The sequence below is a fragment of the Oncorhynchus tshawytscha genome, linkage group LG11 (assembly GCF_018296145.1).
Source record: "Oncorhynchus tshawytscha isolate Ot180627B linkage group LG11, Otsh_v2.0, whole genome shotgun sequence".
NCBI classification, from domain to species: Eukaryota; Metazoa; Chordata; class Actinopteri; order Salmoniformes; family Salmonidae; genus Oncorhynchus; species Oncorhynchus tshawytscha.
This window is the reverse complement of record NC_056439.1, coordinates 6,571,833-6,587,691: the sequence shown is the minus strand read 5'-3', so window position 1 is coordinate 6,587,691 and position 15,859 is coordinate 6,571,833. Positions and strand designations below refer to the sequence as shown.

The 15,859-nt window shown below is 42.5% G+C and overlaps 2 protein-coding genes across 7 annotated transcripts in view; both read left to right on the top strand.

The window, feature by feature from the left end:
- The window catches only part of LOC112261341 (zinc finger protein 184-like), a 307,911-nt gene that overhangs the window by 52,231 nt on the left and 239,821 nt on the right, over nt 1–15,859 (top strand). The window contains exons 1-3 of one of the 4 annotated variants that reach the window (XM_024436607.2): nt 673–2,018; nt 3,742–3,872; nt 4,064–6,157. The exons of 2 other annotated variants lie outside the window; for them this stretch is intronic. In XM_024436607.2, the coding sequence (XP_024292375.2) occupies nt 1,751–2,018; nt 3,742–3,872; nt 4,064–5,302 (1,638 nt within the window). In that variant the 5' untranslated portion in view covers nt 673–1,750 and the 3' untranslated portion in view covers nt 5,303–6,157. Of the gene's footprint in view, nt 1–672; nt 2,019–3,741; nt 3,873–4,063; nt 6,158–15,859 lie in introns of those variants that run through there. One more of the 4 variants, XM_042330494.1, reaches the window with a different exon arrangement.
- LOC112261342 (zinc finger protein 3-like) lies at nt 9,742–15,622 on the top strand. 3 transcript variants are annotated; one of them, XM_042330548.1, is made up of 5 exons: nt 9,744–9,898; nt 10,035–10,140; nt 12,207–12,413; nt 12,842–12,972; nt 13,148–15,622. In XM_042330548.1, exons 2-5 carry the CDS (start codon nt 10,128–10,130, stop codon nt 14,294–14,296), a joined length of 1,500 nt encoding a protein of 499 aa, XP_042186482.1. In that variant the 5' UTR covers nt 9,744–9,898; nt 10,035–10,127; the 3' UTR covers nt 14,297–15,622. The 3 variants fall into 3 exon arrangements, with proteins under 3 accessions (XP_024292378.1, XP_042186482.1, XP_024292377.2); XM_024436610.2 differs by lacking the exon at nt 12,207–12,413 and having other exon boundaries at nt 9,742–9,898; XM_024436609.2 differs by lacking the exons at nt 9,744–9,898; nt 10,035–10,140 and having other exon boundaries at nt 11,792–12,413.

Here is a 15,859-nt window from a genome sequence, read left to right as displayed (position 1 = left end):
GAGAGATCCTTGATGAAAACCTGCTCCAGAGCACTCAGGAGCTCAGACTGGGGCAAAGGTTCACCTTCCAACAGGACAACGACCCTAAGCGCACAGCCAAGACAACGCAGGAGTGGCTTCGGGACAAGTCTCTGAATGTCCTTGAGTGGCCCAGCCAGAGCCAGGACTTGAACCCAATTGAACATCTCTGGAAAGATCTGAAAATAGCTATGCAGCAATGCTCCCCATCCAATCTGACAGCTTGAGAGGATCTGCAGAGAAGTGGAGAAACTCCCCAAATACAGGTGCAAAGCTTGTAGCATCTTACCCAAGAAGACTCAAGGCTGTAATCGCTGCCCAAGGTGCTTCAACAAAGGACTGAGTAAAGTGTCTGAAATACTTATGTAAATGTGCTGCTTTTTATTTTTAATACATTTGCAAAATTTTCTAAAAACCTGTTTTTGCTTTGTCATTATGGGGTATTGTGTGTAGATTTATGGGGGGGGACAACTTAATCAATTTTAGAATAAGGCTGTAACGTAACAATGTGGAAAAGGTCAAGGGGTCTGAATATTTTCCAAATGTACTGTACGCACTATACACACAAGTACCAATGGATTTTGTGTTGTAGATATGTGGTAGTGGAGTAGGGGACTGAGGGCTGTTTTTAAAATTGTATAACTGCCTTAATTTTGCTGGATCCATAATAAATTTCATATATCATAGAATTCAAAAGCTATTTCCACGTGAAAATGTTATTGCATCAGTGGTTTTGTTGCTAGGACACTCTGATAGGACCACATTATGTTCAAATAGCCACAATAGCCTATTGGATAGTCTAAAACTTCAACTTAAAGCGGGTACAGGACCTAAAATGCGTGCAGGAAGTTCCACAGAATTCTCACAACATTCTAGTTTATGTCCACACAAACTGAAATTTGCTAAGTGCCACCCAAAAAAATAAGGGAACCAGTGGTCCCCCAGCTCATGTTGGGGTTGGGGAAATTAAGCAGCAGATAAGGTAGCGAAGACAGCTCTGAAGAGGGAGGAGGTAAATGTGGTGGTCCCATTAGGAGGGATGGAATGTTGGAGCATCATAACAGAGGGGCTGACCCAGGAGTGGCAACGTGAGTGGGAGAGAAGAAGAAGGCAGTTTTCTCTATCCATAATTCTGTGAGGAAGGTCAGTGGGTATGGGGAGTGAGGTTGGGTTATTGCGGGTTATTGTTAGTGATGAAACACACAGATGGGAAGTGTGAGGAAGGTGGCGAGGTAGAGATTGAAGTATGTTATATTGCCGGTGGTATGCTGAGGATAGGACATTCTTCCATGAGCTGACTAACCGCATTTTTGCTTGTAACAATTTTGAGCTCAAATGATAGGCAAAGCGAAATACCAAGGAAGCTGTTGTCTTTTCTATATTCCACCGGCCTGCACCTACTGGTGTGAGGCTATTATTAATTCGCATTCCGACCTGAGAAAGACAGCAATTCACAGTACATCATCTAGTCTGCCGGAAACGCACAAGATGACGAAGAAGACAGCAGATAGTCTGCTGGAAACTCACAGGAAGAAAAATAAGTCAACGGAAGTGAAGTGACCAAGAACAATTTCCACGTTAACGTTTTTATTTAGACGTTTATTAAAACCCTGGAACTTAAAATGACTAATTTAACTGCACATCATCATATACTTACCGCATGTAATGTCTAATTCGGGTTAAGGACTTGGTTGATAGATGTTATCTAGGTAATGCTAGCTAACTGCTAACAATGGCTAACTGTATGGTTTTTCACACTCAAATAGCCTCCATCATGGAGGTGCTAGCAAATGCTGCGGTGGCAGAGATCTGTAAACTAGTAGACGACGACTATGCAGTGCTTCGTTTGGAAATAAGTCAAAGCCAGAAAGAAAACAGGGCATTGCGGAGGAAACTACTGGAACTGAAGGTGGCACGGGAGCGCGCAGAGAGAACAACACGAGAGCGCGTCCTCGCCAGTAGTGTCAAGATCCTCGACCGATACAGAGGAATGGCAAGAGGTACATTTTGCGGAAGGCATGAGGCTGCGCGGCCTGTCGCTCTGTTCAACGCTGCATGTGTTCAGATGTGTTACCCAGAATTGGGTCTTGGTCAGTTTTTGGAAAATATGCAATAATTCGCCTGATTGGCTTAGACACTATCACATTCGAATCAGATTCTTGATTTACTGCATGTCTTATTATTTACTGAATGAAAACAATGTGATGCATGGAATTTAATAGACTGATTATAAATAAACTCAGCAAAAAAAGAAACGTCCCTTTTTCCGGATTAATAAACATACACCTGTGGAACGGTCGTTAAGACACTAACAGCTTAGACGGTAGGCAATTAAGATCACAGTTATGAAAACTTAAGACACTAAAGAGGCCTTTCTACTGACTCTGAAAAACACCAAAAGAAAGATGCCAGGGTCCCAACTCATGAGCGTGAACGTGCCTTAGGCATGCTGCAAGGAGGCATGAGGACTGCAGATGTGGCCAGGGCAATAAATTACTGTGAGACGCCTAAGACAGCGCTACAGAGAGACAGGATGGACAGGGGATTGTCCTCGCGGTGGCAGACCACGTGCAACAACACCCGCACGGGATCGATACATCCGAACATCACACCTGCGGGACAGGTACACGATGGCAACAACTGCCCGAGTTACACCAGGAACACACAATCCCTCCATCAGTGCTCAGACTGTGCAATAGGCTGAGAGAGGCTGGACTGAGGGCTTGTAGGCCTGTTGTAAGGCAGGTCCTCACCAGACATCACCGGTAACAACGTCACCTATGGGCACAAACCCACCGTCGCTGGACTAGGCAGGACTGGCAAAAAGTGCTCTTCACTGACGAGTCACGGTTCTATCTCACCAGTGGTGATGGTCGGATTCGCGCTTATCGTCAAAGGAATGAGCGTTACACCGAGGCCTGTACTCTGAAGCGGGATCGATTTTTTTTTTTTTTTTGTGGTGGGTCCGTCATAGTCTGGGGCGGTGTGTCACAGCATCATCGGACTGAGCTTGTTGTCATTGCAGCCAATCTCAACGCTGTGCGTTACAGGGAAGACATCCTCCTCCCTCATTTGGTACCCTTCCTGCAGGCTCATCCTGACATGACTCTCCAGCATGACAATGCCACCAGCCATACTGCTCGTTCTGTGCGTGATTTCCTGCAAGACAGGAATGTCAGTGTTCTGCCATGGCCAGCGAAGAGCCCGGATCTCAATCCCATTGAGCACGTTTAGAACCTGTTGGATTGGAGGGTGAGGGCTAGGGCCATTCCCCCAAGAAATGTCCGGGAACTTGCAGGTGCCTTGATGGAAGAGTGGGGTAACATCTCACAGCAAGAACTGGCAAATCTGGTACAGTCCATGACGAGGAGATACACTGCTGTACTTAATGCAGCTGGTGGCCACACCAGATACTGACTGTTCCTTTTGATTTTGACCCCGCATTTGTTCAGGGACACATTATTCCATGTCTTTGGAACTTGTTTAGTTTGTCTCAGTTGTTGGATCTTATGTTAATACAAATATTTACACATGTTAAGTTTGCTGAAAGTAAACACAGTTAAAAGTGTTTAGACATGTTTTGCTGAGTTTAGTATATCAAGAAGTTATGTGAAGTTTTACCTGACATCTTTGCCATTTATGTGTCAATAGTCAATAGTGTACAATATACCATTGAGCATTAACAGTACTTAACCACCTCTTTTCCCCCAATCACTCTCTCAGGTGAAGAACATGTCACTGGAGGACACAGGATCTTTGTGAAGCCAGTGGGACATAATACACTGAGAGATGATAAACCAATCACTGTTGATGAGGGGAGTGGAACCTCAACCCAGCACATTATCATGATAGAGGTCAGTGTAATAGTGTTATGTTAAAATTAGTTACTTTTTATAAAACAAATGTGGCCTTTTTATTTCAGAAAGGCACCCCTCAGCTATTCACCGTCTTAGATGTACGTCCTCATTTATCTGCCATAAGGAAGTTTGTTAGACTTCCCTACGACATCAACTCATGTACCGGTAATAACCTCCTTTCGTGTCAGTCTGCAGAGTTTGCAGGTCTTGGGGTCAAGCACGAGATGTCTGAAGGAGAGGAGGACCCACGGCACAGCAGAGACATCCAGACTGGAGAGACTGGACCACCCCTTGTAGCCACGGAGGACCCCACCACCACCCCAGCACAGCCCAGGATCAGAAGCAGCATCACGGAAGTCAGTGGAAGGCCAGATGCCGTCCTCAAGTCAGAGACAGACACCAAGACTTTAACTGTAACACAAAAGCATTTACACAGAGAGAGACAGGGGCTGGGGAGGCTGGGCTGTCCTCCTGCTCCCAGCTCAGAGTATTTACTTTACGATAACCCGAGCCCGGTTCATTCCCATCGAGACTCAGATGACGAGACTGGCAATGAACCGTCTTGTTCTTACACTACAGAGATGGACCCTGGCACACTCTTGGGTTTAGAGACACAAACTGGTCCATCTAGAGGTGATTGGAACCGGTACAGTAGTAGTGTATACTCTGAAGGGTGCCTAGATAAGAAAGGGGAGGGTCTGATCGTAGATGATGTGAAAGTGGAGGGCGATGTTCCTCCCACATGGAATGCAGATAGTCACCTTGGAGACGGACACTCACAGGGCAGAGATTTCTTAGACAGCAGGGAAAGCTTAAAGACAAATCTAAATGTCGCAACCCACTCCCCTTTACAGGCGTTCAGGGATCGCAACCCAGTGTCCACGTCGATGGGGCCTTCTGATTCACACGGCCGCATTCTTTTCGATCAGGTATTGAACTCAAACGACCGGGCTAGAGCCCAGGTTCAGGGAGGGGGAGCTACATCAGGCAATAGTAAAGAGAAAAGGTTCCTCTGCATGTTCTGTAGCAAAGGCTTCAGTTGCTCCCAAAAGGTGGAGATCCACCAGAGGGTCCACACAGGGGAGAAACCCTTCAGCTGTACCCAGTGTCACATGCGCTTCGCAGAGGCTGGCAACCTGAAGAGGCACCAGAGGGTCCACACAGGGGTGAAACCCTTCAGCTGTACCCAGTGTCACATGCCCTTCGCCCAGGCTGGCAGCCTGAAGAGACACCAGAGGGTCCACACAGGGGAGAAACCCTTTAGCTGCTCTCAGTGTGAGAAGAGGTTCTCACGCCAGCACCAGCTTAAGATCCACCTGAAGGTCCACACAGGAGAGAGACCATTTACATGTACGCACTGTGGAAAGAGGTTCTCAGAGAGGAGCTGCCTCAGGATACACCAGCAGAAAAACCATTCCACTCTATAACATAGGAAGTAACCATTCCACCCAATATCTGATGTTTAGATTTCAGCGTTTAATATTCCTGGGTAGAATATTGCATCCAGACATGGTGTAAAATACAGTATAAGGCATATATATACAGTGCCTTCAGAAAGTATTCACACCCCTTGGCTTTTTCCACATTTTGTTGTTACAAAGTGGAATTAAAATGGATTTAATTGTGATTTTTTTGTCAATGATCTACACAAAATGGAATTTCTTACATTTGTTTTAAAAAATAAAAATAACACTATCTTTATTAGCTTAGTATTCAACCCTCCGAGTCAATACATGTTAGAATCACCTTTGGCAGCGTAATCGCTGTAAGCCCTTTCCACACCTGGTTTGTGCAACGTGTGCCGATTTTATTCTTCTCAAAATTCGTCAAGCTCTGTCAAATTGGTTGTTGATCATTGCTCGACAACAATTTCAGGTCCTTCGCTCCATTCTGTTTTTTTTTTTTATCCTGATAAACTCCCCAGTCCTTAACGATTACAAGCAGACATAAGCCTAGGAAGAGTAGTGTGAATATTTTTTTTTTTGTAATAATTTTGATTGTTTCTTTTTGCATTTTTATATTTTAGTTTTGGCTGCTCTAGGGTTTGATCACTATATCCTGTGGTCTTGACTCTTAAAGTTGCAGGATCGTAAATTAAGTATTTTGGCTTGATAGCTTGCTGGCTGTTTGTTTAATCTGTTTGGAAATATTACAACAAGGACTGCATGCTGTGTCCAGAGGTAACAGAGGAAGTTCCAGTGAAAGCTCCTAACCAAGGGGTTGAATACTTAGTGGCAAGAAAAAGTTTGTTAACCCTTTGGAAATACCTGAATTCCTGCATAAATTGGTCATAAAATTTGATCTGATCTTCATCTAGGCCACAACAATAGACAAATGGTCTGCTTAAACTAATAACACACAAACAATGATACGTTTTCATGTCTTTGAGCACAGTGTAAACATTCACAGTGCAGGGTGGGAAAAGTGAAGCCTTGGATTTAATAACTGGTTGACCATCCTTTGGCAGTTTTCTGTAGTTGCGGATCAGACCTGCACAACGGTCAGAAGGAATTTTTCACCATTCCTCTTTACAAAACTGTTTCAATTCAGCAATATTCTTGCGATGTCTGGTGTGAACTGCTCTCTTGAGGTCATGACACAGCATCTCAATCGGGTTAAGGTCAGGACTCAGGTCAGGCATATTTTCATCTGTTGAAGCAATTCTGTTGTTGATTTACTTGTGTCTTTTGGGTCGCTGTCCTGTTGCATCACCCAACTTCTGTTGAACTTCAATTGGCAGACAGCCTAACATTCTCCTACAAAATGTATTGATAAACTTGGGAATTCATTTTTCCATTGATGATAGCAAGCTATCCAGGACCTGAGGCAGCCCCAAACCATGATGATCCCTCCACCATACTTTACAGTTGGGATGAGGTTTTGATGTTGGTGTGCTGTGTGTTACTTCCAAACAACTCAACTGTAGTTTCATCTGTCCACAGAATATTTTGCCAGTAGCGCTGTGGAACATCCAGGTGCACTTTTGCAAACTTCAGACGTGCAGCAGTTTGTTTTGGACAGCAGGGACTTGTTACGTGGTGTCCTCCCATGAACACAATTCTTGTTTAGTATTTTACTTATCGTAGACTAGTCAATAGAGATGTTCCAGAGATTTCTGTAAGTCTTTAGCTGACACTAGGATTCTTCTTAACCTCGTTGAGCATTCTGCACTGTGCTCTTGCAGTCATCTTTGTAGGATGGTCACTCCTAGGGGGAGTAGCAACAATGCTGAACTTTCTCAATTTATAGACAATATTTCTTACCTTGGACTAATGAACATCAAGGCTTTTAGAGATATTTTTGTATCCCTTTCCAGCTTTATGCAAGTCAACATTTCTTAATCTTAAACAAAAGAGATCTCAGAAGACTTAAGGTATGGTTCACATCAGGCAATGCTTCTTGTGAATAGCAAACTCAAGTTTTGTGAGTTTTTTTTAGGGTAGAGCAGCTCTAACCAACATCTCCTTGATTTGACTCCAGGTCCACCGGACTCCTGACTCCAATTAGCTTTCGGAGGAGTCATTAGCCTAGGGGTTCACATACTTTTTCCAACCTACATTGAACGTTTAAATCTTGTATTCAATAGACACAAAAAATACAATAATTTGTGTTATTAGTTTAAGCACACTGTTTATTGTTGTGACTTCGATGAAGAGCAGAACATTTGATGACCAGTTTATTCAGAAATCCAGGTAATGCCAAAGGGTTCACATACCTTTTTCTTACCACTGTAGCAGAGAAAGTTCAGGGAATGCACCTAACCACTGCCAAGATGTGGCTTTTCAGCAGCGGTGGCATCACCCAGGTGGGTGCTACATTCCTGTCAATGGAGGACCAGTACCAGAGAAGCAGCTCCAATGGAGTGACTGACCATGCAGAGAAGCAGGTGCGGTGGGCTGTTTTCTTTCAGACTGTCTTTGTTTCACCTTGGCTGTCCCCTTGATGCCCCCTCTACTGAACCTCCACTGCCTTTCCACTGACCCTAAAGTCCAAACTGCCTCAACTTCATCCCAAGCTGCCTGAAGCTTTCAATCTCGATAATTTACATTTGTTTGACTATTTAGACGCTTTGAGGCTTTGAAAAGCACTATACTAGTTCAAAAATGTATTCATATCTGTAACCCAAGTATTCCTAGTAGGTCGGGTCTACATGTTAATGTTCTTAAATTGTTTGAGCCATTTAATTAAGAGGACCACAATGGAAATACGTTTTCAAACTTGTCATCCTCGATTACTTTAAAATGCGTTATCCAGATGAGTGGTTGAATGGATTTAAATGATTAAATAAATCTAACATGATGCAGCCACCACTATGCTTGAAAAGATGGAGTAGTACTCACGGTGTTGTATTTGCCCCAAACATAACTGTATTCAGGAAAAAGTGAATTGCTTTGCCACATTTTTTTGCAGTATTACTTTAGTGCCTTGTTGCAAACGGGATGCATGTATTTTGGTCAGTACAGGCTCTCTTTTCACTGTGCCAATTAGGTTAGTATTGTGGTGTAATTACAATGTTGATCCATCCTCCGTTTACTATCACAGCCATTAAACTCGAACTCTTTTAAAGTCACCATTGGCCTCGTGAAATCCCTGAGCGGCTTCCTTCCTCTCCGGCAACTGAGTTAGGAAAGATGCCTGTATCTTTGTAGTGAATGGACGTATTGATACACCATCCAATGTATATACTGTATTTTATACCATCCATTGCATCTTGCCTATGCCGCTCGGTCATCGCTCATCCATATATTTATATGCCACCCCTTAGATGTGTGTATTAGATAGATGTGGAATTGTTAGGTGTTACTGCACTGTCGGGACTAGAAGCACAAGCATTTCGCAAACACTTGCAATAACATCTGCTAACCATGTGTATGTGACCAATAAAATTTGATTTGAAGTGTAATGAATAACTTCACCATGCCCAAAGGGATATTCAATGTTTGCTTTTTAAAATGATTGTAATTTAATTTGACATCTACCAATCGGTGCCCTTCTTCGCAAGGCATTCAAAAACCTCCCTGGTCTTTATGGTTGAATCTGTGTTTGAAAGTCACTGCTTAACTGAGAGACATTACAGATAATTGTATGTGGGGGTACAGAGATGAGGTACCCCACATACATTACAGATAATTGTCTCAGATCAAAAGCCATGTTGAACACTTATTACACACGGAGTGAGTCCATGCAACTTAAGCACATTTTTACTCCTGAACTTATTTAGGCTTGACATAACAAAGGGGTTGAATACTTATTGACTCAGGACACTTCACCTTTTCAGATTCTAATGATTGTGTTAGTGTGTAGGCCAGTGACAAAAAAAATATATATATATATAAAATGTCAATTTTAAATTCAGGCTGTAACACAACAAAATGTGGAAAAAGTCAAGGTGTGAATACTTTCAGAAGACACTGTAAAGCCTAAAAAAAGTTAACATTTATCTACATCTAAAGCAATGTCATCTAATTAAGCAAGATGAAACGAATGAATAGTGGACTCAGTGATATGTTTGAAATTTAAGTTTATTTATTGTTGAAATCGTTTTAATTCTCTTATGTTCTAAGATCAACCGCAATGACAAGTGTCATTCGTTCACAATAGTTGTATCCAATACAGAAATACAAATATTTAATGAACTGGGTACCCAATAAAAATAACATTTGAGCGCACTCAATTATCTCAGTTCCTACCAGAGATGAGGCGATGATGATGATTGTGGCGGCTGCAGATCGGGGGTATTCTACCTTAACCCTACGAGGTCTGGCATCTGCTGGTTTTGTTCTACCTGATAATTAATTGGACCCACCTGGTCTGCCAGGTCTTAATCAGTATCTGATTAGAGGGGAACAATAAAAACAAGCAAGCGGAACTGGCTTCGCGGTCCAAAAGCCAGTTAGCACAGAATATATGTTCAGGCTCTAGGGGTTGTCAACAAAGTCCAAATCCATCAAATTATTGTAAAGAATTTAGAGACTGTCTTTTGTGTGAAAACGTTGTCTAAAATAGCATGGCCTGCGTATACAGTAAGTGTGATGCACGTGACATCATGGGAACTTCTTGATGAAAAACAAACATTATATCGGAGTTGTCTCTTAAAATTGGAGACGGTCTATTCATGAGGCTAGCATAACATCTCACTCTCTTTTGTATTGAATCCAGGCGGTTAACGTGAGATTCAACTCTTACCCTACGAGGTCTGGAGGGGTATCCCTATCTCTAGGCCTAAACGGCATTCTCCTTTTGTAGGCTACCATGACGATTCCAGGTGGGCGAAAACATTGCAGCCTAAATGTAATTATACTCTGTTAATTACATGCTTCAAATTATGATGAAAAGCCAGGAATTTCACTAACATTCATAACAATGTTTATGATGCAAATCAAATAGGCGAAACTTTGTGCAAACTCGACAGTTGTTCATTTTGCACGCCTCTTATCCCCGCGACCCAGTATTTTACCCCTTATGCATGATATTAGGGCTATATACGGCCAGTAAAACATGGTGCAGTCAAGCGCCATGGTATGTTTGTGTTAACAATTGTACATGACTCATCAGAGGGAGGAAGGTTTGGAAGCCCATTTCCGCCACCCCCCAAAAATAACAAAATGTATACTGTCTCAAAATGTCAAGATATTAAATCTACATTTCGAAATAGTATAGAATATATATATATATATATGCAGTTGAAGTCGGAAGTTTACATATACCTTAGCCAAATAAATTTAAACTCAGTTTTTCACAATTCCTGACATTTAATCCTAGTAGAAATTCCCTGTTTTTGATCAGTTAGGATCACCACTTTATTTTAATATGAAATGTCAGAATAATAGTAGAGAGAATGATTTATTTGAGCTTTTATTTAATTCATCACATTCCCAGTGGGTCAGAAGTTTACATGCACTCAAATAGTATTTGGTAGCATTGCCTTTAAATTGTTTAACTTGGGTCAATCGTTTCGGGTAGCCTTCCACAAGCTTCCACAGCCAAGACAAGTGTCTTGACTTCTTTTGATTTTCCCATGATGTCAAGCAAAGAGGCACTGGGTTTGAAGGTGGTGGTGAGGTGAGCTGGCATATGCCCAAACACTTGATTATGTGTGAAACGAAGTGGTAAAGTTGTGTATTTATATCTTAAGTCATGTATTTATAGCCTATTATAAATAGGCCTATTTATTTGTGTTAAGAGAAAATGTGAATGTGACCAAATTTGCTTTATATTCCAACTTCGGGTGGCTAGTCTACCTTGACCTTATCCATCCAAAATGATTGACTGGAATTAATAGACCAGCACAATATTGATGACTTACTGTGTGAGTAATTTTTTAATTACAGATGCAAATGCCTACACAATGCAACCCTTCTTAAAGCAAACTCAGCCCTGTTCGTTCTATTGTCCAATCACAGATGTCTATTTTTTTTTAAACCATATGACCTGATTAGAAACAATCTGGTTCCATCATTGCCCATATAAAGTGGTTCTCAAACCTCTCTTCGGGGACCCCCAGATGTTTCACAATGTTGTTTGAGCCCTGAACTAGTTCAACTGATTCACCTAGTCAAGGGTTTGATGATTAGTTTACAAGTTAAATTAGATGCGTTAGCTCTGGGACAGATCAAATACATGAACCGGCTGGGGGTCTACGAGGACAGGTTTGAGAACCTCTGGTTTAGCCAACCAGATAAGGCAAAACTCTGGGCCCCCGGACTTTAAAAAAAAAAAAAAAAAGAATTGATAAAACAAATTCTGAGGGAACGGATAAAATAAGATGGAATGGATAAAAAGAAAACAGGCGGAACAAATAAAACAGAGGGAACGGATAAAACAAAACTGAGCGAACGATTTAGTCTGGCTGGTTTTTTTCTTCTCCTCCACCAAGGCCCCTAAGGGTCTCCATAGGCTCAGGCTGGAGTTTGACAGTCAGCCGTTCCGCTCTGTGGACAACGAGTCCCATTGTTAGGGCGGGGATATAAGCATCTCGTCATTGTATCTAGTATCTCTGGTACCGTAATTCAAAGAAAAGAGCGCACAACTTTTTATTTTGCAACACCATTTGCGCTATGACGCTAACCAATAACATACTTTCTCTACAGTATAAACGGAAGGAAACAATGACGAAGAACAATTTCCACCTTGGCGTTTTTATTGTTATTATTTTGACGTTTATTAACACCAAGTGAATTTAAAATGTTACTAATTGAACTGCACAGCATCACATATTTACCCCATGTAGTCTTTAATTCTCGTTGGAGACTTGGTTGATAGACGTTATCTAGGTAACGCTAGCTAGCTAACTAACAATGGCTAACTGTATGGTGTTTCACACTCAAATAGTCTCCATCATGGAGGTGCTAGCGAATTCAGCCGTGGCCGAGATCAGTAAACTCGTAGACGATGACTATGCAGTGTTTCGTTTGGAAATAACTCAAAGCCAGAAAGAAAACAGGGCATTGCGGAGGAAACTACAGCTACTGGAACTGAAGGCAGCACGGGAGCGCGCAGAGAGGACAATGCGAGAGCGATACAGAGGAATGGCAAGAGGTACATTTTGCAGGAGGCCGAGGCTGCGGGGGCTTCCGTCCCGTTTCGCATGCGTTTAGAAGTGTTACCCAGAATTGGGTCTTGCTCAGTTTTTGATAGTATGCAATTCTTCCCCTGATTACTTAGCTATCTTGCACATTTGTTGTATTTTACTTTTTTTTTTCCAGTCAGGCCAATTAAGGACACAATCTTGCACAAAGACACCATATTCTAACCAGATTCTAGATTTACTGAATTTCCTATTATCATACTTTTAAAATAATGTGATGCATGGAACATAATCAATCAATAAATAGTATGTCAACAAGTTATAAGAAATGTTACCTTACATTCATGCCAATTGTAGACTGTGTAAATAATGTATAATATAGCGTTGAGCATTCACATGATCTAATCTAACCACCCCTTTCCCCCAATCACTCTCTTAGGTGAAGGGCTTCTCACTGGAGGCCACAGGAACATTGTAAAGCCAGCGGGACACAATGGGTGGAGAAATGACCAACCCATAGCTATAGATGAGGGGAGTGAACCCTCAACCCAGCATGCTATCGTGATAGAGGTTAGTGTCATATCAGAATTACAGTACATTAAATGTGGCTTGTTAATTTCAGAAATGCTTTCCTCAGCTATTCACTGGCTTGCATCAATATGTATATGCCGTGTAGGAGTTTGTGAGACTCCCTAAGACATTGTTATCCAATTATATCGATTATAACCTCCTCTGTTCTTGTCAGTCTGTAGATGCAGAGGCTGCAGGTCCTGGGGTCAAGCAGGAGAGTACTGAAGGAGAGGAGGACTCACAACACAGCAGAGACATCCAGACTGGAGCAGCGGCTGGAGTGGCGCCCCCTGTAGCCTCAGAGGACCTGGCCACCGCTCTGAATGTCAATCTCAAGTCAGAGACAGACACTGATACTTTAAATGTAACACACCGGCTCTTACACACAGGGTCTGACCACAGATCAGACCCAGAGGGGCTGGGTAGACTGGGCTGTCCTCCTGCTCCTGGCTCAGATTACTTACCGGTATTTCATCAGAGCCAGAGGACGGTTCATTCCCTTGGAGATGGTGACGTGCTAGACACTGGGGTTGATGATCTCTCCTGTTCTTATGATACAGAGATGGACCCTGGCAACATGTCCTTAGGTTTAGAGACACCGACTGATCTGTCTAGAGAAGACTGGAACCGGTACAGTTGTGTATATTCTGAAAGGTGTCTAGAAAGGAAAGGGGAGGTTATTGTGGTAGATGAGGTGACTGTGAAAGTGGAGGGCGATGCTCCTCCTGCACGGAATGCAGATAGTCACCTAGGAGATAGACACTCACAGAGCAGAGATTTCTTAGATTACAGGGGAAGCTTGGAGACAAATGTAAACGTCACAACCAATTCTCCTTTACATGCGTTCAAGGATCGCGACCCAGTGTCCACGTCGATGGGGCCTTCAGGTTCACACCATTTCGATCAGGTATTGAACGCAAACACCAGGGCTGGAGCCCAGGTTCAGGGAGGGAGAGCCACATCAGGCAATGGTAAAGAGAAACGGTTCCTCTGCATGTTCTGTAACAAAGGCTTCAGGTGCCTCCAGAAGGTGGAGATCCACCAGAGGGTCCACACAGGGGAGAACCCCTTCAGTTGTACCCAGTGTGAGAAGAGATTCTCCCGCCAGGACCACCTGAAGAGGCACCAGATGGTCCACACAGGGGAGAAACCCTTCAGCTGCCCCCAGTGTGAGAAGAGGTTCTCCCGCCAAGACCAGCTGAAGATGCACCTGAAGGTCCACACGGGAGAGAGGCCATTCTCCTGTACGCACTGTGGGAAGAGGTTTTCAGAGAGGAGCTACCTCAGGACACACCAGCAGAAAATGCACACGGTCCTTGTATAGAGTATGGTGACATGTAATCAGGATGAAAGTAAGGTGGTGTCCCGGCAAAATAAATAGTGGGGGTACGCCGTGCCGGTAAAACATGAGCCAATCACAATAATGCAAGCAAAATGTCAAGAAAACTGTAGACTATTACACCATTATTTTTCATTAAGCTACCGCATAGCTGAGGCATGAACAATTTGCGAATGGACTTGAAAACCAGTGGTATAACTTCTCCAAAATTCGACGTGGTTCGACGGGAACACTGACATTTTTCCAAGGCAGTGATGAATGGCTGACAGAGACATGTGGACAGCAGTGGATGTATAAATTCTGGCCTAATGAAAAATCATCAAAATGTCATTAGACTTTGTGGTGTTTTGTGTGACAGACGTCTCTTTCCGTTTCCATGTTTGGGGGCTGGAAATACAGTGCATTCAGAAAGTATTCATAGCCCTTGACTTATTCCACATTTTGTCATGTTACAGCCTGAATTCAAAAGGTATTCAATATTTTTTTCTCTCATCCATCTAAACATGTTTTTAGAAATGTTAGCAAATTTCTTAACTGTATTTCATTTATCTAATTTACATATGTATTCACAATCCTGAGTCAATACATGTTGGCATCACCTTTGGCCGTGTTTACAGCTGTGATGTCTTTCTGGCTAAGTCTCTTAAGAGGATTGCACACCTGGATTGTCCAATATTTGCACATGATTTTTTCAATTTGTCAAGCTCTGTCAAGTTGGTTGTTGATCATTACTAGACAGCCATTTAAGTCTTGCCATAGATTTTCAAGCTGCTTTAAGTCAAAACATTTCACGTCATCTTGGTAAGCGACTCCAGTGTATATTTGGCCTTGTTTTAGGTTATTGTCCTGCTGAAAGGTGAATTAATTTCCCAATGTCTGGTGGAAAGCATACTGAACCAGGTTTTCCTCTAGGGTTGTGCCTGTGCTTATCTCCATTCCGTTAACTTTTTATCCTGAAAACCCCCACATTCCTTAACGATTACAAGCATGCCTATAACATGATGCAGCCACCACTATGCTTGAAAATATGGAGAGTGGTACTCAGTAATGTGTTGAATTGGATTTGCCCCGAACATACACTTTTTTGCCCTGAATACAGTGTTATTGCTTTGCCACATTTTTTACAGTATTAATTTAGTGCCTTGTTGCAAACGGGATGCATGTATTGGAATATTGTTATTCTGTAGAGGCTTCCTTATTTTAACTCTGTCAATTAGGATAGTATTGTGGAGTAACTCTTTTCTTGAGCCATCCTCAGTTTTCTCCTCTCACAGCCATTAAACTCTAACTATTTTTAAGTCACTACTGACCTCATGGTGAAATCCCTGAGCGATTTCCTTCCTCTCAGGCAACTGAGTTAGGAAGGATGCCTGTATCTTTGTTGTGACTGGATGTATTGATACACCATCCGAAGTGTAATAACTTCACCATGCCCAGAGATATTTCATGTCTGCTTTAAAAATATATATATATTGAAATACCTATAGGTGGCCTTCTGTGCGAGGCATCAGAAAACCTCCCTGCTCATTGTATTTGAAATTCACTGTT